The sequence below is a fragment of the Xiphophorus couchianus genome, chromosome 18 (genome assembly GCF_001444195.1).
Source record: "Xiphophorus couchianus chromosome 18, X_couchianus-1.0, whole genome shotgun sequence".
Classification (NCBI taxonomy): domain Eukaryota; kingdom Metazoa; phylum Chordata; class Actinopteri; order Cyprinodontiformes; family Poeciliidae; genus Xiphophorus; species Xiphophorus couchianus.
This window is the reverse complement of record NC_040245.1, coordinates 1,069,023-1,095,020: the sequence shown is the minus strand read 5'-3', so window position 1 is coordinate 1,095,020 and position 25,998 is coordinate 1,069,023. Positions and strand designations below refer to the sequence as shown.

Here is a 25,998-nt window from a genome sequence, read left to right as displayed (position 1 = left end):
TAAGATAAATTTTAAAAAATCTCTGAGGAGAAGAACGTCCAGCAGTCAGAACCGGACCTTAAGTCCAGTCACATTTTGGTTCTGCAGCAGGAAGAGGATCCAAAGCTCAGCAGCAAGTCGGCGTACCTGTACAGGAAGTCTGCCAGTCCGTTCAGGCTGCACTGAGCCACCCGGGAGCCTAGACTCCTGTTGATGGACGCCGACTGCTCCAGATCTACCTGCAGCCTCTGAGACGACAGCAGCAGATGGTTACCATGGTGATGACTTTATTTATATGGAGCTGAAGCCGTAAAATTACTTTCATGGTGTTTAATCGTCCTGAATTTTCTGATGTGCAGATGAAAACTGGTTCGGGTTGCAGTGACTTGCTTTGCCCACTAGAGAGCAGCAGAGAGTTGACCAGAAGTGTGTGTGTAGATGTGTGTGTGAGATTAGGATATGCTTAATGTTGACTTTGGTTGCAGCTGAAGGACAAATCCAGAAAACAAAAAGAATTTCTTCATAATCAACTCATAATTTGCTCTGATTTGTTAACTTCGTCAAACAGGAAGCCCTATCCCATGTGTTGTAACCGTGGAAACGCTCTACCTGGATGACGGTTTTGGCCAGCGTGATGTGGTACTCTTCGACCTGCAGCGTCTCCATCCACCGTTTCTCCTCGTCCTCCAGAACCTGACTCAGCTCAGTGGTCACCTTCGCCTGCACAGGAAGGAGCCGGCCATCAAATCAAACGCGCCTCACACATTCCTAGCTCAGATCATCTGCCTGTGGTGACTGGGAATGTCGCCCCCTGCGGGTGTGTTTGAGCGTCTCACCCGGACAGAGTTGAGGCAGTCCAGCTCCAGTCGGTCCACCGTCTCTGCAGGCAGCAGAGGACTCAGATGGGCGCGGTTAAACGGACTGGTGATGCACACCGTCCCCAGAACGTCTCTGGAAAACATCCAGCACACACACACACACACATACACACACACACACACACACACACACATGCACACACACAGAGACACGTAAGGGTTCACACTCAAGCTCAATGCCCAATCCACTCCAGTTCAGTAAAACCCAGAAGATCAAAACACCTCCCTGAGTTTCCAGATTGAGTTCATTCAGTTCAGTTTAGATTTTTATCCATAAATTATCGTCTCAAGACACTTTACTAAAAATTAATTCCAATTAATATACAGAGAAATGTTTATGTCAGTCGTTCTCCAGGCCTTCTTTTCCATTGCACGATAGTTAAAATAATTCTGGATTTAGTTGGATGCAGCAGGACACACGCCTCCAAATTGCACCTAGGCTTGTCTGTGCTGGTTGCTATGAGACCAGAGAAAGTAACAACTTATTTTGGCCAAAAGACGATGCAGCCGAGTTTGTTTAGTTACTTCCCTTCATGTTTTAGATGAAGTGAACTCTGGTTTGGTTTGAATGCCCATGTGAACGCCAAGCAGACCGGAGACCGCTCCAAAACAGGAAGTGGACTACAGCGCAGGATCTCTCTATAAATGGTTGAGTCAGCTGATCAGCTTCAGTCCAACTGATCAGGCGACCCGGTCCGGTTTGAAGCGGTATGAAGGTTTCGGGTCTCTCCAGAACCAGCCGGTCCATACCTGCTGTAGATGTTGTACAGCCAGTCCAGCAGAGAGTAGATGTCTGTGATCTCCAGCTGGTTGTCGGTGATGACCTTCAGGCGCCTGGCGACCGCCTGGTGGTAGCTCTCCACATACACCTGGTAGGGGTCAAAGGTCAGGGTAATGAGTGAGGGCCTGGAGGCGGACAGGTCCAGTTCGGTGTCCAGTCTCACCTGGAAGGCCTGGAAGTCTTCGGGGTAGATGGAGACGGCGTTCCTCTTGGCCGCCCCCAGGTCCTCCACCGCCCTGGCGCGGAGCCGGTCCAGGTACTTGTCCAGCTCTCCGGCCGTGAACTCTGCCCTCTGGGGCAGCGAGGAGTCGGCTGCCTCCTCCACCGCCTCCCTCCACCTCTGCTTGAGGCGGCGAGGCCTGGGGCCCCCGGGGGCCGCCTCACTGAGGGCCCAGGTTTTATCTGCTTCCTCTTCCTGCTGCAGGACCTGGGGACAGGAAGTTCTTCCTCTCTTAGGCCTGAAATGTCACAGGAATGTTCTCCCTCACCTGTCGGTCCTCACCTGCACCACCAGCCCCAGGTTGGGCCCCGCCGTCGGGGCCCGCAGCGACTCCCTGACCACGGCCCACAGCTCCTTCTGCAGCTCCTCGTACAGCAGCTCCACGTCCTTCGCCTTCCTGCGGCCGCCATCTTTGACGGCGGGGCCGGCGGCGTCCTCGGGCTCGGCGGCGGCGTTGCACTCCTGCTCCAGCTCCAGGATGTGGGCGTCGGCCAGGAAGAGGTCGCGCTTCTTGACCAGCTGCAGGATCTCCAGGACTGGAGGAGAGATGGGATCGAAAATGTTCGATTTCAAAAACAAACTGAGTTCAGGAGAAAACAGACAAAAACACAACAAAACAGGGAATATCAGGGGGAGACGGGGTATCAGGGGGAGACGGGGTATCAGGGGCACACGAGGGTGGGGGGGAGGTATGAGGGGAGGGGGGGGTATGAGAGGGCGACTGACGCAGCATTAATGTTGGAATAAAGTAGGAAACAGGAGACGGTCAGCCTGAATGTCCTCACTTTGTCCCAACACGCCTGATCCCGAATCGGGCCGGTCCCTACAGGCGCACACACACATGCCCCCCCCCCCCCCCCCCACACACACACACACACAGGGTGGGACCTCTGGATGGAGGGAAACACACCCTCGCATGTTAAGGAACACACACGCCTTCTCCTTACGTTACAGTGTGTTAAAGCTCTTATTGTTCAGTTTGGGCCTGCAGAGGAAATCTGTTCCAGCTGGCAGCATTTGGCCCCGCCCACCTCCACCCTCTGCCTCACCACACCATCATCACCATCATCATCGTCATGATGAAGTCAGAAACTCGCTGACTTCATGTCAGAGTAACATCATGTTTGGACCAATCAGAGCTGCCGCTTGTCTCGTCTCCACGCTCCCATTGGTCGGTTCTGTCCAGAACCAGGATCCTTTTCCACAGCGGTTCTGTCCCCTACAGGAACCGGGCCAGACCGAGACCAGTTGAGTCCAGAACATCTGCTGGGTGAACAGAACCGGACCGACCCGACTCAGAGCGGACCGGGAGCGGTCGTTTGGACTGACTTCAAAAAATCCAGAAAATCTTTTTTTACCAAGAAATGAGAATAAAGACATTTAGTCGCTTTTCATTTTCATTTAGTTTAAAATTCATCAAGCTGAACCGAGAATCTACATCATCACACAGCAAGACGGTAAACACACGCTAAGGCGCTAGCAGCAACATTCAGCTAGCAAGCTAAATATTCAAACAGATTAATATGTAGTTTACAAACTAAATATTTAGTTTGTAAGCTTATTTGTTTTGTAAGCTTTACAAACAAAAATATTAGTTCCAAGCTAATTATTTAGCTTGCTAAGTAGAAATGTGGTTAGCTAACTAAAAGCTATTTTTAGCTTTGCAGCATCACGTTGCTGGAAGCTGCAGGTAGCTGAACGTTCATGAAACGCTGCGTTCAAGGTCAGATTCCCCAGCGGGACGGAGCGGCCTGTCGTCACGGCGACGCTGCAGCAGAACAAACGGCGCTCTGTCCCTGGACCGGCTCTGACCTCGCTCACATGCTAGCAGGGAGTTTGAAGGTCACAGAGAATTTCTGAGGCTGGTAACATGTTTCTGTCTCCAGGTGTCTCCACATGACCCCGGGTTGTTTTCACAATAAGAGCGCCTAATGGATCATGTGATCCTCCAACAGAAAAGATTTAGTCTGATTTCAAGTCAGCAAACTGAGGAGGCAGGTTTGTGTTTTTATGTCATAAGAGAAGAAAAGGGGATTAAAAATCAGCCATATTATCTCCATGTTCTATGTTCATTTATAAAAGATAAACAACTCAAACTAAACATGTAGTTTGAGGCTAAATATTTAGTTCAGTTACTAAATATTTAGTCTAATTAAATACTTAGTTTATAGCTAAATATTTAGAGTGACGCTAAAAATTCAGCTCAAAATTCTCATTTATTGTTGAAGGTTGTGGTGAGAATGTGTCGTTTTTTGGGCTGAATGATAAAATTATTGCTGTTATTTCAAACAAACGCAGTTTAAACGGAAGCAGATTTCTGTTCTTTTACTTTGAAGGGAAGAATTTGTTTCCTGATTTCATCTGAGATGAACTGAAGCAAAACGTCTCTGCTGCTGGCGCCGACCCGGTTCACTGATTCCATCGTTGCAGCGTCCCAGCCGGGTCAGACCAGAACAGGGCCAGAACCGGATCAGAACCGGGCCAGAAACAGTCCATAACCGTATCAGAACCAGATAAAAACCGGACCATTACCGGGCCAGAACCGGATCAGAACCCGGAGCAGAGCAAACACTGAGTTTTCCTACGGTCAGTGAACGCACCGCTCCTTTCTTTGAAGTCGAGAAAAATTAACATTTAGTTTTACAGTATTTAAAATTTAAAATGAAGCAAACAATAAATTAATTTCTTCCACTGAAGTTCAGTAAACGCAACCAGATAAATATGAAGTTTATTTTGCTTTTTGATGCAAATTAAAAACATTTTTATCAAAGGAACAGATTTCAAGATTGAAGATTATTAATCCATGCATGAACATTTTTTCGCCCAAATAGCAAATAAATAATAAAATATAGAGCAAAAGTAAAATAAAATTAAGACTAAAACTATGCAAACTATTACTATAATTATTTTGCAAATAAAATAATAATTTACAATATTTTCATTTCATCTGACTTTTCATCCAGCTAATAAGAAACAATAAAATCACAGGTGAATCAGTTTAAGTCATTAAAAAAACGCCGCCCTCCAACCACTTCCTGTCGTCTTCTTTGTGGTTTCCACCAGCGGTGGTCATGTGATCATGTGACTCCTGATGTAAAAAAAGTGTTTTCATTGCAGCTTTGTGAAATATAAGAAAAATAAAAAACATCAATTACTTTTTATCAAAAAAGTTTTTTCTAAATAAACGTTTTTCTGTAAAGTGAATTTATTTTTATCTGGCCAATCAAAACGCAGCTGCTGTCCGCCTGACTGCGTTCTGATCGGGACGCTTCATTGGTCCAGTTCCTTTAGGATCAGAACCGCTCCGGTTCCAGTAATCATTCCGGTTCTGATCCATGTCTGATTCCTGGAACCGGACCTGGAGGTGAAATTCTTCTCAGTAAAGCGGAGCCTGATGTGTGATGAGTTTAAACAGGATTAAAGGCTGTTTGGACCTGGATGGCACACACACACACACACATACGCCCACACACCCATACACACACACACCCACACACACACACACACACACACACACACACACACACACACACACACACACACCATCAGCAGCAACCTGATCTGCTCTGCTGAATCGCTGCTTTTAGCGTCACCTGAACACAAACCTGCTGATCTTCATCAACCTTCCCTCAAACGGAGATTTCGTAAACATCCAGGCTGGAAATTCACCGACAGAAACTTTGGTGCTTCGGTCGTGTTGTAGTCGAGACCAAGACGGCGCCTCGCGCTGCATCACTCAATAAAATGTGAAATATGATCAAAATTGCTTCTTAAATTGAACTGAAAAAAAATCATATTTCCATAAAAACATCTAGATATTAAATACTTAGAGCAGAAATATATTTAGATAATATTATCAATTCAAACTCTATGAGCTACAATCAGTTCTGGTGCCATCCCTAAAACGATAACGCCCTGGGCGGTTGCCCATTCTGCCCATGTCAAAAACCACCAGAGCAAAACAAGCTCAACTATGGACACTGAACAAGGAGCAAGTTTTAATATGAAAAAATCTGAAAAAAGCGCACACTGATATGAAAAAACAACAGTTTGTCCCTGAACAGCTGCTTTGCTAGCAACACGTCCACAGAGTTTACCTTCCTTTGAACTTCTTGTCTGAGTGATAAAGTTAGTCCCACCGTCTGTGAAAGCGAAGCGCTGCTGAAGTTTCATGTCACCATGTCTGATCATTTATGTAGCAGGATTATTTTACTGACGTCTCAGAGGAACCCACTGCGCATGTCTCAGAGCGCCGCGCGCGGTAAGACGTAAACCACGTTACAGCTTGGATTTTAATCGGTTTTTCATCCAGTGAAAACAAAGATGTTAACAAATAAACTGGACAATATGCTGGCAACTTTGTGACATTTCCACAGTTGTGGTCTTGGAATAAAATCCAGAGACCTGAACGCTAAACTTCGGTTCATCACAGCAGAAGAAAAATTAACGTTTTCCTCCGTTTAGGCTTCGTATCCAAACTGTCCAGCTGTTCTGGTTCTTCTTCTGTGGTTTCCAGGAGGAGAATAATAAACCGGACTTTAAACATAAATCTGTATCCACCTTTTCCAGACAGTCGCTCGGGTAGGAAATGTTCGGTAATGTCCACAGGAAGTGATGTCACATGTGGATCCCTGAAAGCTTGTGACGGTTTATCCTCCCTGATCAACCAAACCCGTTGGTCCCAGGCTCAAGCTAGCTTCCTCGCTAATGCTACGTTAACCCCAGCTGAACGTCACACAACCATCCTCCTGACGTCAGGCAGCTTCATGTCGCTTCATTAGCAGCTCAACTCGTTTATTCAGACTTTCAGTCTAATCTGTTGCAGCTGAACTTTAAGCTGGTAACAATCACAAGCCTCATTTGACTCAAAGTACTTGGAACAATCACAAAAAACAGGTAGATGTGGCGTGATCCCTGAGGAACTCCTCAGGTCTCCAAGTCCACAGAGAACACATTTGGGGGAAGCGGTAGGGGGCGCTGTTTGTAAAGTTACACAAACAAAAATTAACAGGGTTATTAAGCCTGTTATATGACAAAAAATGAGGCTCAGGTTTCAATGTCATATTTTCACCACGTCATTTATTCATTCATTCATTCATTTATAAATGTCACAGTTTCAAACTAAACATTTAGCTAAACAATTCACATTAGGATATAGTCAATATAAATTCGCTAATATGAATATATGAACTAAATATTTATAATATTTGTAAATATTAGCATATAGCTAATATGGAACTACTAGCCACATATTTAGGTTAGAGCTAAGTATTTAGCTGACAACTAAATATTTAGTTTCAATTACTTAGTACTTTCAGTTACTATTTAACTAGCCAATTAGCTAGTTATTAAGCTTTATAAATATTTATCTAGCATAATAGCTAGCTAAGTATTTAGCCTGGAGCTAAATATTTAACTAGCTAAATTCTTAGGCTCAAACTAAATGTGTAGCTTGAAGCCAGAAGCTGGATTCTGCTTCATGAATGGCTGACAGTGAAAAAATTACGCAAGTTCTCTCTCTCTCTTTCTCTCTCTCTCTCTCTCTGTCTCTCTCTCTCTCTCTCTCTCTTTCTCTCCCTCTCTCTCTGTCTCTCTCTCTCTCTCTCTTTCTCTCTCTCTCTCTTTCTCTCCCTCTCTCTCTTTCTCTCTCTCTCTTTCTCTCCCTCTCTCTCTGTCTCTCTCTCTCTCTCTCTCTTTCTCTCTCTCTCTCTTTCTCTCCCTCTCTCTCTGTCTCTCTCTCTCTTTCTCTCTCTCTCTCTCTCTCTCTCTCTTTCTCTCTCTCTCTTTCTCTCTCTCTCTCTCTCTTTCTCTCTCTTCTCTCTCTCTCTTTCTCTCTTTCTCTCTCTCTCTCTCTGTGCGTTTGTCCTTCACAATCAAATACAATCAAGTCCAAAAATATTCATACCCCCAGCAGGTTCAGGTCATTTTTCCCCAAACTGACCCGGTGTTTCTAATGACTGGAGGTCATCTCCAGGTCCTGGAGTTCTGCCTCTAATCTGATCTGTGGAGGACGGGAATCATTAGGGTGATGGAAAGGAGGCCTTCCAGCCTCAAAGCTCATTACCAAAGATAACAGAAAGCTGCAGGGGTATGAATAGTTCTGGGCTTATCTGCAGCTTTAATGAGTTGCCAGAGTTACAGATAAAGAGCAGCAGCCGGTTCGGTTCGGCTCGGCAGGTGGAGCCGCTCTGCTCTTATCAGTACCGGCTCTTTGAGGTCAAGTAAACGTTGGCAGATGGTGATCATGGAGCTTTAAACACTCAAACTTTGATTAAACCCACTTTGTTTCACTCTGGCACTTTCCACCGCAAACTTTCCCCTTTTCCGACCTTTCAGAGTCGGACAAATGATGGAGAAAAGATGTGATTAATCATTTATGGAAACAAACCTGCTCTGGTTGAGGGTGTAAACAAGGGTGTGGAGGAACCAAACCCTCATTACGAAACAGCAGAGTCAACAGGCTGGGAATAAACAAAAGGAAGTCTCCACATATTTACGATATCACACACTTCCCAGTCAGATTCCAGTTTGTCACTGGATCACCTTCAGCGGCACTCGGCTGATTGTTGGCGTCACGTCTAAGAAGCGCTGATAAGATCGGCAGGGTGATGTGAAAACAAACTGGACGATAAAACGGCTTCCAGGGGAGGAAAACACCTGGAGAGCGCCGGGTTCGGGTCTGACATGGAGCGCCGCAGCGGACCAGAGGAACGCCGTTGGATTGTTTCTCCATACAAAGCCAAAACAAGGAGCCGAGCCGCAATCACGCCGCTGGACTTCCCTTCCTCACACTGAGCCACAGAAGACCAAGCACTTCCCCTGAGCCCAAAATACTCCGAGTGTTTGGTAACCGAGTCGCATGGCGCTCCAGTTCAAACTCACTCAACGATTTCCCAAAACTGCGATTCAGAAGCTACAGTCTAGTACTGGGACCATTCATGTTTACATCAGTGTTCAAACCTTTAACTCTGGAGAGCAAAAACTGGCAAATTTAAAACTGCAAGCAGGTCACAGAGTTCATTAAATTATGAATGAAAACATTTTTAGTTCACCTGCTCAACAATAAACTAATTATTTATGAAATTCATTAAAGATCTAAAACATGAAAAATGCTTCAGACTGAAAAATGGGCCATTTTCAAAATGCTTGGGTCAATTTCTGATGACCCAAACATTTGTTGGCCAGATTTTAACCATTCTTGATTCGTGGTCAGGGGTCCAATAGAATCATTTGAAGGGCCACAAATGGCCCACGGACCACACAGGGAACACCCACTAGCGTTAGCTATCTCAGAGCTAACTAGATATTTAGTTCTGGTATTTAGTTAGCGCTAAATATCAGAACTAACTAAATATCCCAACGACCTTCCTACTGAAACACATGTTGGAGATAGCGCTAAGCTATATTTAGCTCTAAGCTATATTTAGCGCTAAGCTCTATGTAGCTCTAAGCTAGCTAGATATTCAGAGCTAACGCCAACATGTTTTTCAGGAGAAAGGTCACTAGGACTAAATGGACCAAAGCCAATCGGCCTCTAGGGGGCGTTTGGTCGCCTCCTCGTGGCTCTCCTACCTGACAGAGGCTCTCTGGGTTTGACTTCCTCCACCACCTCCTCCTCCTGCACCGGCTGGTCCTCGGGGCCCTGGGACATTCGGTCGGTGATGGACTCCCTCTTCAGCTTCCCCAGGCCCACCATCTTCATGAAGGTCAGGCGCCGGCTGATGGAGTCGCAGTCGCTCTCCGAGCAGTTCAGCTCGCCGTTGGTGAAGGATTCCTTGCGGGAGCTCAGGGAGTCGCGGTATTTTCCTGCAAATCTGGAAAAGATGGCAGCAAGTCAGGATCTGATCTTTATTCATCACGATTCTGTTTTTGTCTGGAACCTCAACTCAATCACCCAACTCAGACTACAGCATCTCTGGCTGTTGTGAGGTAAAGAAAGTCTTCCAGTTGGACATTAAAACATAGAAGACTTTCTACAAACTACTTTAACCTCTACGGCCTGCATCCCTGAGGTCGTTAGAAAGATTTCAAATCACAGGTGAAACATCTTAAAAAAAAAGAAGAGTCCGACTGTCTGCCATTCAACCACTAAGGGTCATAGGTCGAGCATCTCTGCTGATGTACCATTCGTCTGTTATCCTTCTTGTTTGTATCTTTTTATTATGAAAAGGCAAAAAATCTCAAATCTACTGCCAAGTTTTATCAAAGTACCTTTAGTCAACAAAACCAAAGAGAAATCAATGTTTCTATGAATAGATGAAACACGTCACTAGAGGATCTGAGTCATATGTCCCTTGTTTCTGTCGTCTCTTGTCCGGTGAAATCTACAGAAGGGTAAGCGGTGTCTCACCTGAGCAGACTGCCCTCTGAGCTCCTCCTGCCTCTCTTCTTCTTCTGTGAAGGCGACGGCGTTCCCTGCAGCGACCCCTGTGGGGACGGCGTGTCGCCATCTTTGCTCTTTCCCGACATCCTCAGGTTCTTCCCGAGTTTTCCGAGACTCTTCAGCGGCGACTTAAACTTGAACGAACCCTTCACTGACCCTCCGCTGCCGTTTCCTTTCTTGCCTTCGTTGGCCTCGTTCTCGTCCTCCTCGTCCTCAAATGGGTTGCGGTCCCTCGGCATGTCGCCGTCCAACAGCGAGCTTCCTGGTGACCAGTGGCTTTCATGGCCGCCGTTGCCATGGATATTGTCATCATCGTGTTCAAAGGGGTTGTGGTGGGGAGTGATGTTGAGACTCATCCTGCGGAAGAACAAGGCGTTGTCTAGAACTGGACCACCACCTTTCAGGCGCACAGGGAGGTTCTTGAAGATAGGCATGATGGAACCGGGGGTGGGGGGACTGGGGTGGGAACACCTGAGGATGGAAGAAGAGACATCGATTGATCAATCAACCAACCAGTCAATCAGAGTCTCTAAAGTACCGATCTAAACCAAAATGAAATTAGATATGATCAACGATGCCGTGTTTTAAAACCAGATCAGGTAAAAATGTTCCAGCTACATGTGCACCAACAAATCGGCTCAGATTTCCTTCATTTTGGGAGATCATTGATCGACCGACACTTCCCTGAGAAACTGATCATATCCACCAACCTTATATATCTTAGCAAAGATCTGAAAATCAGCCTCCTCCAGTGGCTTACATTGGCCACCCTTTTGGTGCCAACTTGGCAAAGAAAAATCAGAAGGTCAAACTTTTTAAAGGTCGCAGTTGGCTCATCACTAGTTCCAAGGTTTTCAGCTTTACCATGCAACAATTTTTCATCACGATGCATTCACTGGACCAGCTACAGTCCATCTGGACATAAATCAACCAGTGGAGACATTCAAGGACTTTTCCAGACTAGAGTTAGATTGCATGTTTACTTCCTAATGTCCAGCAGGGTTCATCAACCTTAACCTCTGACCTTTACCAGAGTCCAGACTGGAAACAAGACTTCTTGTTGTTGTTTTGTTAGCTTATCCATACTTTTAAAAACAGGTAACTTCTTTCTGGAAAGCCACAGATCTCTGAGCAATAAACTGGTCCAATCTCTGCAGGAATGATCTAAACTTTGTTTTGTTTCCAGAGTAACTTCCTGTCCTCCGGACATGGAGTCCTGAGGGATGATGGGATCTGATTATGCTTTCTGAGAGCTGTTCAGGACCAGACTGACGGCGATGGGACAACATGTCTCCTCCTGACATGTCTTCATCGGGTCATTGATTCATCATCATCATCACTTCAAATCCTCATTTGTTGTGTCATAAACTGGTTTTAGTCTGACGGAAAGATCAAGAAGATCAACAGAAACCTCTACAAACATCGTCAACTTGTTCATTTTAATGGAAATATCTTAACAAATCAGACACTATGAGACACACCCTGACTGACGGTGTTCGTTTTATTGAGAAACTGAGTCCAGCAGGTAAATGTTTGATCAGAAGCTAAACGTTAACGCCTGACTTCAGGACCGCAGAGACACTTCCACCCTCCTGACTTTACTTTGCTTTTCCTGAAACATTTTGAAGACCTGCTCTGAGAATCTCACTCTGCCTTCCTGATTGGCTGAAACATCAAGTCTCCAGTTTTACTTTCTGCTACCAACAACTACAGTGACGTTCAGCTCAAACCCCTAAATATGGAGGACAGGTAATCACCATAAAACATAGTGGAACGCCACGCAGATCATTAGATCAGTTATAAACGGTCTGAACGCCAGCAGGACAAAGAGCCATAAAGTCTGCAAACATTAACAGGCGGCTGCAGAGGCCGTCTTAGTGACACCGCAACGGTTCCTAGGAAACACGTTAATGATTAAATCGGCCCTCAGGTGAGGCGCGTCGCTGGTTTAAGCCGTTTCTATGAACCTGAACATCCATCATGACCGATAAGGGTTTTACACCGGAAAGCTTTAGGGAAAGCTAAGTGCGCTAACTGATGAAGCGCTAAGCTAAAAAGTAGCTCTACTGTTAGCAGTTGTTAGCAGAAATGTGTCAACCACTAGGTGTTAATTTACAATTAAGGAAATGCTTAACTTTTTAACACATAACCATCACATGACTGAATAGGAGGATTCTGAAATGATTGTTTCAAAGAACCACAAACGTCACATATTGAAACTTTTCTCATCAGAAAAACTTTTTTCTTGTAATTTTACGACTTTTTTCTGTTAGTATTGGAACTTTAATCTGCTAATTCTTGTAATTTAATTTTTTAAGCCATATCTTCTGTATTTATAAATGATGGAGACCAACTGCTGCAGTCAGCTAGCATGCAGGTTTGGATGCTAGCTGGTAGCATCCGGGTTGGCCCCAGATGAATGAGAGCCGGAGCAGCGGCCTCTGAAGTGGTAAACACCCCTGGAGGTGGACTGGGAGCGGATGTTGTTCATGTTGCTGGTTTCCAGTCTCACCAGCTCAGGACACGCGGCTGCTGCCAGAAATAGAAACCGCTTCTAACGGAGCAAACAGACTTGTAAAGGAAAGTCTCTCACACACACACACAGAGACGCTGCTACAGGGTCAAGTGGGAAGTGATTCAGTGGCGGTTGCTTCCATAAATACCCAGCAGCCCCGGCGGCGCTCGCACAGCCTGTTTTCTTCCAGAGGGTCGCAGGGCATCGCGGAAGCTGCTGGACACAAACAATGGAGCGGAAAGGACAGCGATAGTGTGACGGACGGAGGCGAGGACTCCGGGGTCCCATGCTGCTCGCCGCAGGGCGGGGCCCGGAGCCCGGGGCCTGGCTGGCACAATGCTCAGGGGCCCCTGGGCACGGTGGGGTCAAAGGCCACCGGTTCCCCCCAACATCAGACAGCAGCTCAGGGCCGAAGCTTCATCACTTCAGGTTGTTTGTTTCTCTTTGATTCTGAATAATTTCACATTTTTCTGTCGCTGATTTTTTGCCTCTTAAACCTGGAAATATTTAACATTTAAAACATTTATAACCCGAGTGTCACGTCACATTCACTTTATTCAATTTAATATAGTCATTGATTCAATGACATCAGTTCACGTTCTACTGACCCGCTAATGTGCTAATAGAGAAGCAAATTTTTTGATTAGCATTTTCTGTTCGTTTCAGAAACATTTAGCTCACTTAGCTTCACCTGAATTAATTTTCCCAGATAAATCCTGAAGAGTTCATTCATTTTCAGTTGAATAAATTTGAAGATCTGTGTTGAAGTTTTGGTTAGGAATCCTTCAAGACGTTTAAGATTTATTAGACCCGAAAACTTTATTTCTAAAGGAAACATAAAGGAACAAAATAAAAACAACATCTAGGAGCGATACACAACACATCCAAATTCAACTGGTTAACAAGGGCAGATATCATTTGAATTGAAGCTAACACTTTAGCATTAGTTTTAGCTAAATACCTCGTTGATTTAGCAGGTTAGCATTAGCTTCCGATAAATACCTTGTTTGTGTAGCGCTTTATCATGGGCCTGTAGAGTTTTAGCATTAGCAGAACTACTGTTAGTGATTAGTGCTGCAGGGTTAGCAGAGCTAACATTTTAGTTAGCGGCGCCCATGACTGAGAATAAAAAATAAAAACCCTGAAGAACCTGAACCAGAAGCTACCAGACGCTAACGGTTTGATTTCACTCATCAGCTTCTGATGTTCAGCTGATGAATCTTTGGATTATTAATTTGATGAACTTTGGAAATGATATCAGATAATATAATTATTATATTATATTATTATATATTATATAATTATAATTATATAATTATATATTATATAATTAATTATTATATTATCTGATATAATATAATAATATTATATCAGAAACAGATTTTGTTTGTCAAATGTTGCAAATCTTCAGGATCAGCAGCTGCCAGGATCTCCTGCAGTCAGACTCTTATCCTGACGAAGTCATGAGGATTTATTTATATTGTGCAACTCCATGAAATTCACAGAAAAATAAAACTCTGCTCTGATTCTTGGTCTCATCCTGCCAGCAGCAGGTCAACCTTCGCCTCCCTCTCAGGTTCCTGCGAACAGAACGTCGTGTTCAACAGGACGAGGCCACGACGTCTCGACCTTTTATGGTCACCAGACACAAACAGGAAACCAGGAAGGCGAGCAGATACCCAATCAGGCTGCGCCCTGACCTGCAGCCGCTTCATGACAAACGACTGCAGAGATAATCAGACTGCAGCAGGAAACCGTCAACTGGAATAAAAATCATTTCATAAGCTGATCGACTACTTCCTGCTTCAACCTCCCAGCTCCTGATTGGTCAGAAACGCATCACTTTCCAGCAAACACAGCAGAAAACAAATGACAGTAGTCACAGATTTATTCCTGCATTCATCAGATAGTTTGCTGAAAAAGACTTGAACACAGCAGAACAGCCCGGTTCATCTGTGGACATCCTGGAGATTTAAAGGTTATTAATCTGAGGCCTGGCAGAAAAACCTCCAGGAGAAAACAAGGCGGCCGAGTCACAGGATGAAAGAGGGCATTCAGTTAAAACAGGCAGAATTATTCTACTACAGTAAAGTTGATCAGAACCAAGCTGACCGCTGCCGGACGGACCAACGTCTCTGGTTTTAAAGGTGAATTTGAAGCTTCGGTTTTTCTGCAGAACTGAAACTCTCCTTGGTTTGTTGAACTCAAAGCCAGAAAAGCTGAACTGAACCAACTGGTCTGCAACGTTTGTCCTGAAATGACGGGAGACGAACTGGAACATTTTGGGTTTGTTGCAGAAATCAGCCGTTGTTTCTCTTTGAGCTTCAATTTAATTTGACTCAAACAGAAATGATCTTGTTTCATCAGTTTGATGTGGACGTTTCCCTCGGCGCTGCAGGCCGGGTCAGTCAGCTGGTTCTGGAACATGAGCCCAGTCAGAACCTTTCACTCATCCTGTGGGTCAGAACCTGGACTTTCCTCCGCAGCTTCATCCCAGCAGCTGCTTCTCTGCAGAAACGCTGCTGAGTCGGAGCTTTGCTTTAATGAGACACAGATGCAGCCCGGTCGCTAACCGGGCCGCGGGTTCTGAAAGCTCAGAACCGCCCTCATCCTTCAGCCTGCAGCCAGACTTACACAACCCGAACTAACGGAGCGTCTCTGGTTAATATCCGGAGCCGTATGAATGCAGAAACTCCTCAAAAACATGGCCGCCGGCCCGGTTCGCAGCCGGTCCGGTCCGGTTCACAGTCGACCCGGTTCACAGTCGGTCCGGACCGGTTCACAGTGGTTAAAAAGGTGACGGAGAGTCGAACCCAGCTGGCAGGCAGCAGGAGTTGAAATATGTAAATAAATAAAGTCGTAAATATAAAAATGTCAGAATCTAAAGAACTTTACAAAAACCCGATCAGCCAAACCCATAATTAAACATCAATTATGGATAAAGTGCAGCTAGGCACCGCTAGCTAAAAGGTTAGCTATGCTAACCCTAAAACACTAATAATAAACATTCGTTCTGCTAATGCTGAAGCGCTAAATGAACACTGTATTTAGCAGAAGCTAATGCTAAAACACTAAACACAACATCAACACTTAGCCACAATATTTAGCACTCAGCTGGTTAGCATTGAATATGGCTAAGTAGCTGAGTGCTAAAGCACTACAACAAATGGTATTAAGTGGAAGCTAATGCTAAAGCGCTAACTTCAATTCAAAACTCATCTGGTCCTGAGAGTCAGCAGGAGCAGCAACAGTTCACTTCTTCCATAATGACCTCAGATTTTTGTTCCTGTATGTTTGTTGTTTGAGATAAAGTTACTGGAGAAAAGAAAGAGAAAAACAGAAATGCTCTAAACAGTCTTCAAGCACTTCAAAATAAGAGCAGGAACTTCAACTCAGACGTCGAACTTTATTCAAGTCAAAGTTTACAAAAGGTTCATCAATGCTTTAGAATTTATCTGGAACATTTAATGCAGGGGAAGCTGAGTGTGGTAAATGCTTAGAAAGCTAATATGCTAACAAGCTAATAAGCTAACAGCACCTTAGCTCAACTGGTTAAAGATGTTTGGACCTTCACTGCTCTCCAGCAAACAATCCACAGAACTTCTCCCAGTTCCTTCTTAAACATAATGAAGAGGCTGAATGAGGAAGATTTCTCTGATTTATCAGCCGGACCAGAACCAGAACCAGAACCAGAAGTTCTTCAGTGGATCAACTCGCAGCAAACAGTTCATGGCTTTTTGTTTTGGACAATAAGACAATAAGAAACTCTTCTGCTCCAATCCAGGAACAGAACCAGTATCCAGAACCAGCAGCTCCAGAGTTCGGATCAGCGGACGAAGCCCAAATGAGTCAGCCCGGTCTGACAGAGCAGCACCAGGACTTTGGAGCCAATAAAGGTTTTTATTGATCCACCATCAGCTCCACTGGTTCCTGATCAGCAGGACCAGATATTTACATACACTGTAAAAAACGACCATCTGACTTTAAATCAGAATAAACTCTAATGTCTGTTAGATCAACAAAAGGAATGAACTAAACCAACACAGGTTTTAACAAAAGCTAATGCTAATTTCAACCATTAATCTTCATTTGTTCATTTGTTGTATACTTGCCATTTGCTAAATAAAATTACTTGGAATAAAAGAGAGAACACGAGAAGAGGAAACAGACTTCAAAATAAGAGCATGAATATAAACGTCCTTACAGTCAATAAGAGAAAACTTCAACACAGATTTTGAACTTTATCCATTGGTTTTGCTATTAGCGCATTAGCAGAAAGCTCCTGGTTAAACCCTGACCCGTTAATAGTGGCTCCAAAGTGACTTCAGGACCAAAGCAAAGTCTGATCCAAAGGTTTCTGAGCAAGGCGGCCCAGAAACCCGACCCAGTTCTACCGGTTCCGTCTGGAGAAACGGGCCAGAGCGACTGACCAGTTCAAACCGGTTCAAAGAAAACGATGCCAGGAAGTTTCATCTGACGGAGACAAAGGAGTTTTCATAGCGTATGTAAACATCTGGTTCCTACTGTAAAAACTCCAACAGTTTAAACCTGAAACATAAAAACCAGAGTTTCACATGTTGCATCACCACAAACTCAAAACTGGAAAAACGTCTCAATGTCTTGAACTCTTCATGGTTCCTGTTCACAGCCTCCATTTTACTGCAGATTTTATCTTCACTGTTTGTTCTCCTGCGATCCAACAGCAGCTGAAGGCAGCGCAGCGGCTGCCCTGATGCTGCTGCTGCCCTGATGCTGCTGCAGGTCAGATGGGGTCACTCATGTTGTTGGTGTCACCACCAGACGATCCGATCTGATGTTGACTCTAAACACACATCCAGGTGTCATCGGATCTCCTGTGTAATCCTGCTTGTTTTGTTCACCCTTATCTTAAGGCTTTAATCTTGATTAAACTTTGTGTTTTGTTGTTCGAGTGAATCGAATGATGAAGTCAAACCTGCAAACACATAAAACTGCAAAAGGGACGAAGACTTTTTGTTCCTTAGAGTCATTTTCACCCTGATAACATCCAGCTAATCTTTACAAGCCCTGGATAAAATGGTTCCACCATGATGGTCTCCGTCTTTAAACTAAAACAATTAAACTAGTGGCGGGCACTGCTAGCTGAAACGTTAGCATTGGTAGCCCTGAACACTCATAAACATTAATTCTGCTAATGCTAAACCAACACGGTATGTAGTTGAAGCTAATGCTAAAGCGCTAAACCAGCATGGTATGTAGCTGAGGCTAATGCTAAAGTGCTAAACCAGCATGGTATGTAGCTGAAGCTAATGCTAAAGAGCTAAACCAGCATGGTGTGGCAGAAGCTAATGCTAAAGCACCAAATTTAACCATTACACCTCATTTATTCATTTGTTTTATACTTTCCAATTCCGAAATAAAACTTCTTGTAAAAAGAGAGAAAAGGAGGACAGGAAATGGAACTGCTATGTAAACAAACTTCAAAATAAGAGCATGAATCTAAACATCCAACTCCCAACCAAAACTTCAACTCTGATGTTGAACTTTATTCAACTGAAAGTTTACAAAACAGCAAAGTAAATTAGCGATTTAAGATTTGATTTAGGGGAAGCTAAGTGGCTAAACAAAGTAAGCAAAACCCAGTTAGCGTCACAGCTCCAGTTAGCGTCACAGCCCGAGTTAGCGTAACAGCTAAAGTTAGCGTCACAGCTCCAGTTAGCGTCACAGCCCCAGTTAGAGTAACAGCTAAAGTTAGCGTCACACCTACAGTTAGCATCACAGCTCCAGTTAGCGTCACACCTACAGTTAGCATCACAGCTCCAGTTAGCGTCACAGCTTCAGTTAGCGTCGCAGCTAACTAGGGTGCTAGCTCCAATTAGCGTCGCAGCTCCAGTTATTCATTCATTCATAAATGCCACAGTTTCAAACTAAATATTTAATTAGTGAACTGAATATTTACTTTGTTAGATATTTAGCCTAGAGCTAAATATTTAGCTAATATGAAAATTCAGCTGCCAACAACCAGAAGTGGACTACCAAAATAAAAGCTGGTCTCTGCCTTTTGAATCGCCTCGTCATCATTTTCCTCTTTTCTTCTTCAACATTTCAGCTTAAAACTCTGAGCCGCTTTGATGTCCAGACGTTTACCAGCAACGAAGGGAAAACACCCAGCTTTTATTTTGACAGTCCACATCCACTTATCAGCAAGTGTGTTTAGTTTCTAAGGAGCTAATTAGTTAGCTTCCTAACTAAATATAGTTGGTATTTAGTTTGACTCTCCATACTGAACATGGTGAAAACCTGACCTGCTGCAGAACCCAGTTCACTTCTGAACCCGGTCAGCCGGATCTGCAGCTTTGGTTCTGCCTGATGATGTTCTGAACTCAGGCGGTCCAGAACTGCTGGGGTCACGGAGGGGTCACGGTGACGGCTGACTGTGTGTCTGCGTTCCTGCTTTATGACGGCCGATCGCCTGTTAAAACGCCTCTGGACGTCCATCTTGACGCGTTTCCATGGCGACTGCTGTAAAGTATGTGTTGGCAGGCGGAGGCGAGTGCGGCTCCAGGAAACGTTTTTCCTGGAGCTCCTGGTCCGTTCAGCGGGACGGCTGGTTGGATCGGCCTGTTCAGACGTGAACCGGAGCCCACAGACTTCTGGGAACGATTCGGTTCATCTCAGTTCAAACTGTTTTTTTCTCCAGGAGATGCTGAGGCTTCAAAGCAGCTCTTTGTCCAGAAGCATGATGCAGGAAGCCGTAACCATGACGACGCGTCTCATCTTTCACTGCCAGCCACCAGGAAGTTCAGGCCGGTTGCTCCGACGACCAATCAGAGGCTGGCGCTGCTGTGATGTCACAACGGGGTTCGTTTGTGTTTCTGTCACCGACAGGAAGCTGAAGTGACAGAACCAGTGGGGGGGGGGGGGTCATTCATCTTCATCTTCATCTCATGACTCCATCCTGCAGAGCTTCAGTGAGGAAGAGGAGGAGGCTGAGAGTGACAGATGAATGAAGAGGGATAAACAGGCTTTAACCAGCCTCCATTATTCTGTTTGACTCCTCCGGACTCGGCCGGGTCGGCGGTCGGAACCGACCCGCTTCGCCCTGGAACCGGTCCAGAATCTGCTCCGTGTTTCAGGCGCGTCTGCAGGCCAGACCTACTGGCTGCTGCTCGCATTTTTCACTCAAATCCAAACCAGATCCTGGACTTTACTCATCAGTCCCACAACATCTGGAGGCAAACAGCCGCAGATTTCCTGCAGTCAGTGAAGGCACCATGGCTTTGGGCTTGCTGCGTTTCCCGCCTCCTTTTTCTAAAGTTTTCTCTTTTTTGAAGTTTGGACATTGAAGAAATTTAATCCCTTCTAACATGTCGACATGTTTCAGCCTGATGGGATCCACCTGATCAATAAAAACTCTTCCAGGTTCAGATCAAACATCAGCTTTTACAAAACGCTGGAGATTTTCAGTTCCCTCTTTTTATAAACCCAACTTAGCAGATTTAAAATCAGAGAAAATGACTAAATTACTCAAATTAAACATAAAAGTACAGATTTATGGATGCAGAGACCTTTAAGTGAATAGAGGACCAGAAGCTCCTCAGCGCCTCAAACAGTAAAAAACATCAAGAACTTTGTTTCTGTCATTAAAACAGTTGGTTTGTTTCAGTTAAAGAGAAGAAAAATATTAAATTATGCAAATTAAAATGTATGAAACCTTTAGATCAATATGCCACTAAGATGGTTTCACAAGATGCGCCAAACTTTTCTTTTGTTCGTCATTTTTTCATTTTCAGTCTCTTGATTGAATTGTAATCTGCACAGACAGACAGTAGGAGGCGCTAGAGCACCTGTCCTTTTCCCTCTGGACAAAAACAACGACCTGAAGGAATATTTTTTCCAGTGTTTGTGGCTCAAGAGAGAATCTGGCTCTGATCCGAAACAAATAAATCTGCACGATGTTCCAGATGCTCCGCCTCCATTTTTATTCATCTGCCCACAAAATGTCTGTGCAGCGAAATTTACCCTTTAACATGAGCATATTTATGAATAAATCAACTTTTTTTCACCAAATCTTTTATTCCGAGTCACATGCAGCTTTAATCTCAGGCCAGGCTGCTTCCTGTCGTCCCAAACTGGACCACTAGATGGCAGTGTGAGGCGCTAGCAGCACCTTTAAATATCTTGCTGCAAGTTAAAACTTAGTTACAGATTATATGAGTAAATAAATTCATAAAAGTTATTTATCAGACAGATCTGCCAGGTGGATCAGATGCAGTAAAATCTGAATTTCCTTTGGGATTAAATTAAATTATGCCGGTAAATAAGTGCCAGGCTCGGGGTTAATCAGTGACGCGTCCTGCGACCTCAAACTAATTTCAATGTGAAATCAAAGTCATTCAGAGACCAAAAAGAGGAGAAAAGGGCAGAAAGTTTGGAGAAAAGAAGAAAGAAACTCATTGATCTGCTTAAAACCATCAGAGATCCAGAACACCAGCCCGTCAGAACCAGCAGAATTCATTATTTTACAGCCTCTAATCATCTGGAAAATTCTGGAAATTTGTTGGTTTTGTTCATATTTAGCAACTTGCGTGGAAAAAGATTCCGTTTGTTTCTCCACTTACTGGTGGCAGACATGTTGGCGGTTCGGTCCGGCGGCTTGACCCGGGCTGGGAGCGCCCAAAGCGGGGAGAGGGAGTCGGCAGAGACCGGTCAGAATCCCGCAGCTGGCTGCACTGAATGCGCCTTTAATGTGCGCAACGGCGGGAGTCCCCGAGCCGCCCCGAGGGGCGTTCAGGGACACTCTGACAACAGATTAATTTATGTTGTTTTAAACTCTGCTGGCGCGGGGAGACCGTGAAGTGGTCATACTGAAAGTTTAACCTTCCACCTATAACAATACTTAAAAACCAGATTTAAAACTTTTTATAGATATTAGATTTTTTTTTCTTTAATAATGACTTTCCTGAATTAAAAACTTGTTGTCATGGTAACAGATCCACGGGAGAGACAGGAAATGATTTATTTGTGTGTTTACTGCAAACATCCATCAGGTGACCCAAAAGCAACCAGAACCAAAATGTTTTACAAGCTTTTAAACGCAGCAGTTAGCAGCTGACTCTCAGATTTCCTACGGTCCCTGAAGGGCTCTCCAACAGTCACACTGATATTTCTAATACAGAAAACAAATCCAGAAATAAAAATTCAGTGTTTTTATGAAGAATTAATGTTTGTTTTGAACGTTTTCGGCCCAAACTCTGGAAATGTTCCGGTTCTGGACTGAAAACTGTAAAATGAGAGGAAAGTTTGGATCAGGACGTTTCTGATGGGCTTTTAATAATAATAATGTTCATAATAATATGATTTGTGTTTGTCACTCTGCGGTTCCACCTGATGGGTAGAAGCATGGGCGGTTCTAGACGGGGGCCAGGAGGGGGCCGATCACAGAACTGATCATCAGTAATTCCTTACAGTGATATGCGTTGCCACAGAAACCAGAGTTAATTAGTCCCTTATTGAACTAATTTCATTTTTTACCTTCGCAGCTTTACTTTAAAGTTGAATTTAGCTTAAAGTGGCAACTGATCCATACGATATATACATATAAATATTATTTAAAAATGTATTATCAAAGCCAGTTTTCTTTCATAGTGTTACTGAATGTAATATGAATATTTATACAATATTTCCACCAACTGAGCTTCACTCAACAGTGGATTTCTCTCCTGATCTGCTAGTCTACAGCTCAACAGCCAATCATGTGTGGTTGCTAGGCAAATTTAATAAATATCTGGCCAATCAGAGTCACTGAATTAAATATAAATAAAATCATTTGTTCTTTATAATCAGTTACTAATTCTGCTCTGGTTAGCATGGTGCTAATTCTGCTCTGGTTAGCATGATGCCAATGGTGTTCTTGATAAATGTTGCTAAGATTTCTTTATTTAAATTGTTAATGATGATTTGATGATTATAAATATAAATTCTGCATATTTTGCAGGACGTTAGCTTGTAGCTAATTTAACCCTTTGTGTTATTTTGCTGTAATAACGTATTATCGTGGATTATTTTCATTTTCCAGCCTTCATCTGAACATTTAAACTCGTCTACGGAGGGAAACGTAGCCGCCTCTGATCGCGGCTCAGCTCATTTATGAAACCTTGAAATATTCCCTGGTTAAAAACCTTTGACTCCTCCCGGTAAATTTGCTGAGGAAGGATCAGGAATGTTTCTGTGCTGCAGTGAACTGATCGGATCTCTGCCTCAGAGTCCAGCAGAACCTCGTTCCTGTCATCGATCAACAGAACGCTGTTCACACCTCATGTCTCTATTCACACCCAGATCAGGACTTTATATTGACTTTCATTCATTTTGGTAAATTTACTTACGCCCTAACCAAACAGTTAGCCCAACATGACCTTTGACCTCTGTGTTCCTGGTTCAGCTCAGCTTCCTGTCCAGCTGTGATGCAGAGCAGCAAATTATTCTGTGCTCATAAATACCATGTTGTTTTAAACTAGCGCTAAGACGTTAGCATAGCTATCGTTTACTATTGTATCTCAATGCTTAGCTGAGTTAGCTTGTAGCTAGCAGAGCCACCTCCGTTCCCACTGGCAGCCTCTGGTTCCGGTTCTGTTCTCTTCTTAAAGGCAGTTTTTAATTAAGCCTGAGAATGTGTAAAACGTTTTATGTTGCAGATAAATGTTATCCTGGAAAACATCTGCAGGGTTGTTTTCATCCCTGAGACCCGCTCGGGTCGTCCAGAACCGCCAGGCTCTGTCTCACTCCGGTTCTGGACATTAATAATGTTCCTACTGACAGCAGAGGGGCTGAAATCCGTCATGGTGAGGAATTACATGTGTGCTCTCAGAACCTGGATCAGAACCCGGACCGGTTGACCTCTGGGGTCACGGAGGTCACGGCAGACTGACCCCCCAGAGGAAACCTTCCCAGCATCCTCCACGCTGCCATCAGGCGGCGCTACGCTGGGACAGTAAAGTTCGAGCTGCAACAAGACAAAACAACAGAAATGACTGAAAAATCTTGTAGTTTTGTTTTAAAGAGTCAGCAGAGGAAAGGTCAGAGGTCAGCTGTTCTTCTTCTTCCAGGCAGTGAAGGGTTAAACTGATTCTGCTGTTTATGAACATCAACAGACTCAGGTTCTGTTTCAGCTAAATAAAACCCATCATTATGAATAAATCTGCTTCTAAAGTGATTTCCACATCAGTCTAAGAACAGTGTTCCTGACACGCAGCCCTGAGGAACACAAAGGTTTAACCCTTTCTACAGATTTCTGTTTTCTTGGAGGAGCTTTGTGTAAACGATTGTATTTTAAAAATGAAAGATATCATATCATTTTAATGTGCAACTTGAAAATCAGCTAGAAGAAGTCAAACAGAGCAGCTGTGGTCAGATTTCAGGTTAAACTCTGAAGGCGTCTGAAGTCAAACTGCTGCTGAAAGAGGAAAGCTGTCCTGCTGAGTCAGTGGTACAAATTTATTAAAAGGTGTTTTTGTGGATTGAATCGGGTCAGTCGGTCACGAAAGGAGAAGTTCTTACAGTCAAAGGGCTGAGAGCTGCTTTTCTTTTGCTCTGGTCGTTGGTTCATCCTGGTTTCACAACAGGGAAGAATCGAAAGTTTGAACATCAACTCTTCATGAAAAAAGGGTTTCTGCTATTAACAACTATTCCTGGATTCATTTGGTCAGTAGTTGAAAAATGTCCAGCAGATTGAGAAGGAAGGAGGTTTGTTTTTAGATCAGAAGAAAACTGTGCCATAAATGCGTCAGCAGAAGATTCCTCTACCTGCCAGCTAGGAAGGAAAGCGTCTGAAACGAGGTCGGTTTCCTCCGACTCTCCGTGTCTGAAGGAAAACTGGTGAGGAAAGGAGGAAACGCGGCTCAGCTCTGCTCAGAGGAGATAGAAGAACCGATGAGTCACTGCAGCCAAACATCTCTGCAGCTCCACAAAAAACACAACGACTCAACGTCTGCAGGCTCCGATCGGCACATTTTAAATCTCCTCAAGGAGAAATTAAAGTTCTGTCCAGAGTCCAACAGCTGACCGGATCCCAGTCGCCATAAACCAGTATTCCAGCTGGCAGACTGGAAAACCAAGGAGCCAATAAAGAAAATATAATTTTTATGGTCTGGACATTTTCACAGGACTTTAGCTGGTTGCCAGATTGGGACGGAAATAAGGATCCAGAAACAAACAGAACATCTGCTGAATGTGATCCTGCAGAAAGACAAACCCGCTGTCATGATTCAGCAGCAAGGAAGAGAGAAAACCGGCCAGAACCAGAGCCGACCCAACAGAACACAAAGGCCCGACTCACCTTCTCCAGAAAACCCGTCATGAAGTTCTGATGAGACGTTAGCAAACGTCTGGAAGTTAAAACTCATAACGACCAGCAGTGAACTAGCTTCTGCTAATCCGCTAACAGAGAAGCTAATTTTTCATCTAGCGCGCTTAGCGTCCCTCAATTTAATACTTCAGGATAAATTCTAATTATCTCGGCTGATTTGTGAAAATTCAGCTGGATAAAGTTTGATAACTGATAAAGTTTGAAGTTTTGGTGATAAACTTATGAATTCTTCAAGTATTTAGATGTTTATGCTTTTTATTTAAAACAAGAAACAAGCAGGAGCAAAATACAAGATATAAACATTTTATGTAGGTTATAAAAAACATGTAAAATGATGATATAAAAATTAATCTGCTGCTTGAGGGTCAAAGTCTTTCATAGGTAGATATAATTTGAATTGATGTTAGCGCTTTAGCATTAGCTTTAGCTATATGCTATGTTGGTGAAGCGAGTTAGCAGAGCTAATCTTTATGATGAGTGCTTTTAGCTAACCTCTTAGCTAGCCACCGCCTTGGTGGTGGCAGTATGATGCTCTGGGCCGGCCTGGACGCCTCTCCAGCAGAACTAAAACACACCAGCAAGTCCGCTTGAAGGTTTGGAGTGGCCTAGTCAAAGTCTGGATTTAAGTCTAGTCATCCTGTGGAACGACCTTTAACCTGCTGGGAAACCTTCAAATGTGTCTGAATGAAATCAACTCAGTAAAGCAGAGAGGGTCAAAGTTCATCCACAGCGATGCCAAAGACCCGTTAGCCGCTAGCTGCTAGCAACTAGCTGCTGCAGAGGAGGAACGGGTTGAAAGGCTGAGAGGCGAATATTTCCAGACCAGACGGGTCTGGGTGGGTTTTCTGAACCCGGATCAGAATTTAAAATAGGTTTTTAAAAACCCAGCAGAATCTGAA

General features: G+C 44.1%; 1 protein-coding gene across 1 annotated transcript in view; it reads right to left on the bottom strand.

Moving 5' to 3' along the window:
* The window catches only part of exoc3l2b (exocyst complex component 3-like 2b), a 35,179-nt gene that overhangs the window by 8,226 nt on the left and 955 nt on the right, over positions 1-25,998 (bottom strand). The window contains exons 2-9 of the mRNA XM_028045214.1: positions 10,209-10,712; positions 9,431-9,672; positions 2,141-2,394; positions 1,802-2,065; positions 1,608-1,726; positions 816-930; positions 589-699; positions 127-227 (exon numbers count right to left, since the gene is read on the bottom strand). Of these exons, the coding sequence (XP_027901015.1) occupies positions 127-227; positions 589-699; positions 816-930; positions 1,608-1,726; positions 1,802-2,065; positions 2,141-2,394; positions 9,431-9,672; positions 10,209-10,712 (1,710 nt within the window). The remainder of the gene's footprint in view (positions 1-126; positions 228-588; positions 700-815; positions 931-1,607; positions 1,727-1,801; positions 2,066-2,140; positions 2,395-9,430; positions 9,673-10,208; positions 10,713-25,998) is intronic.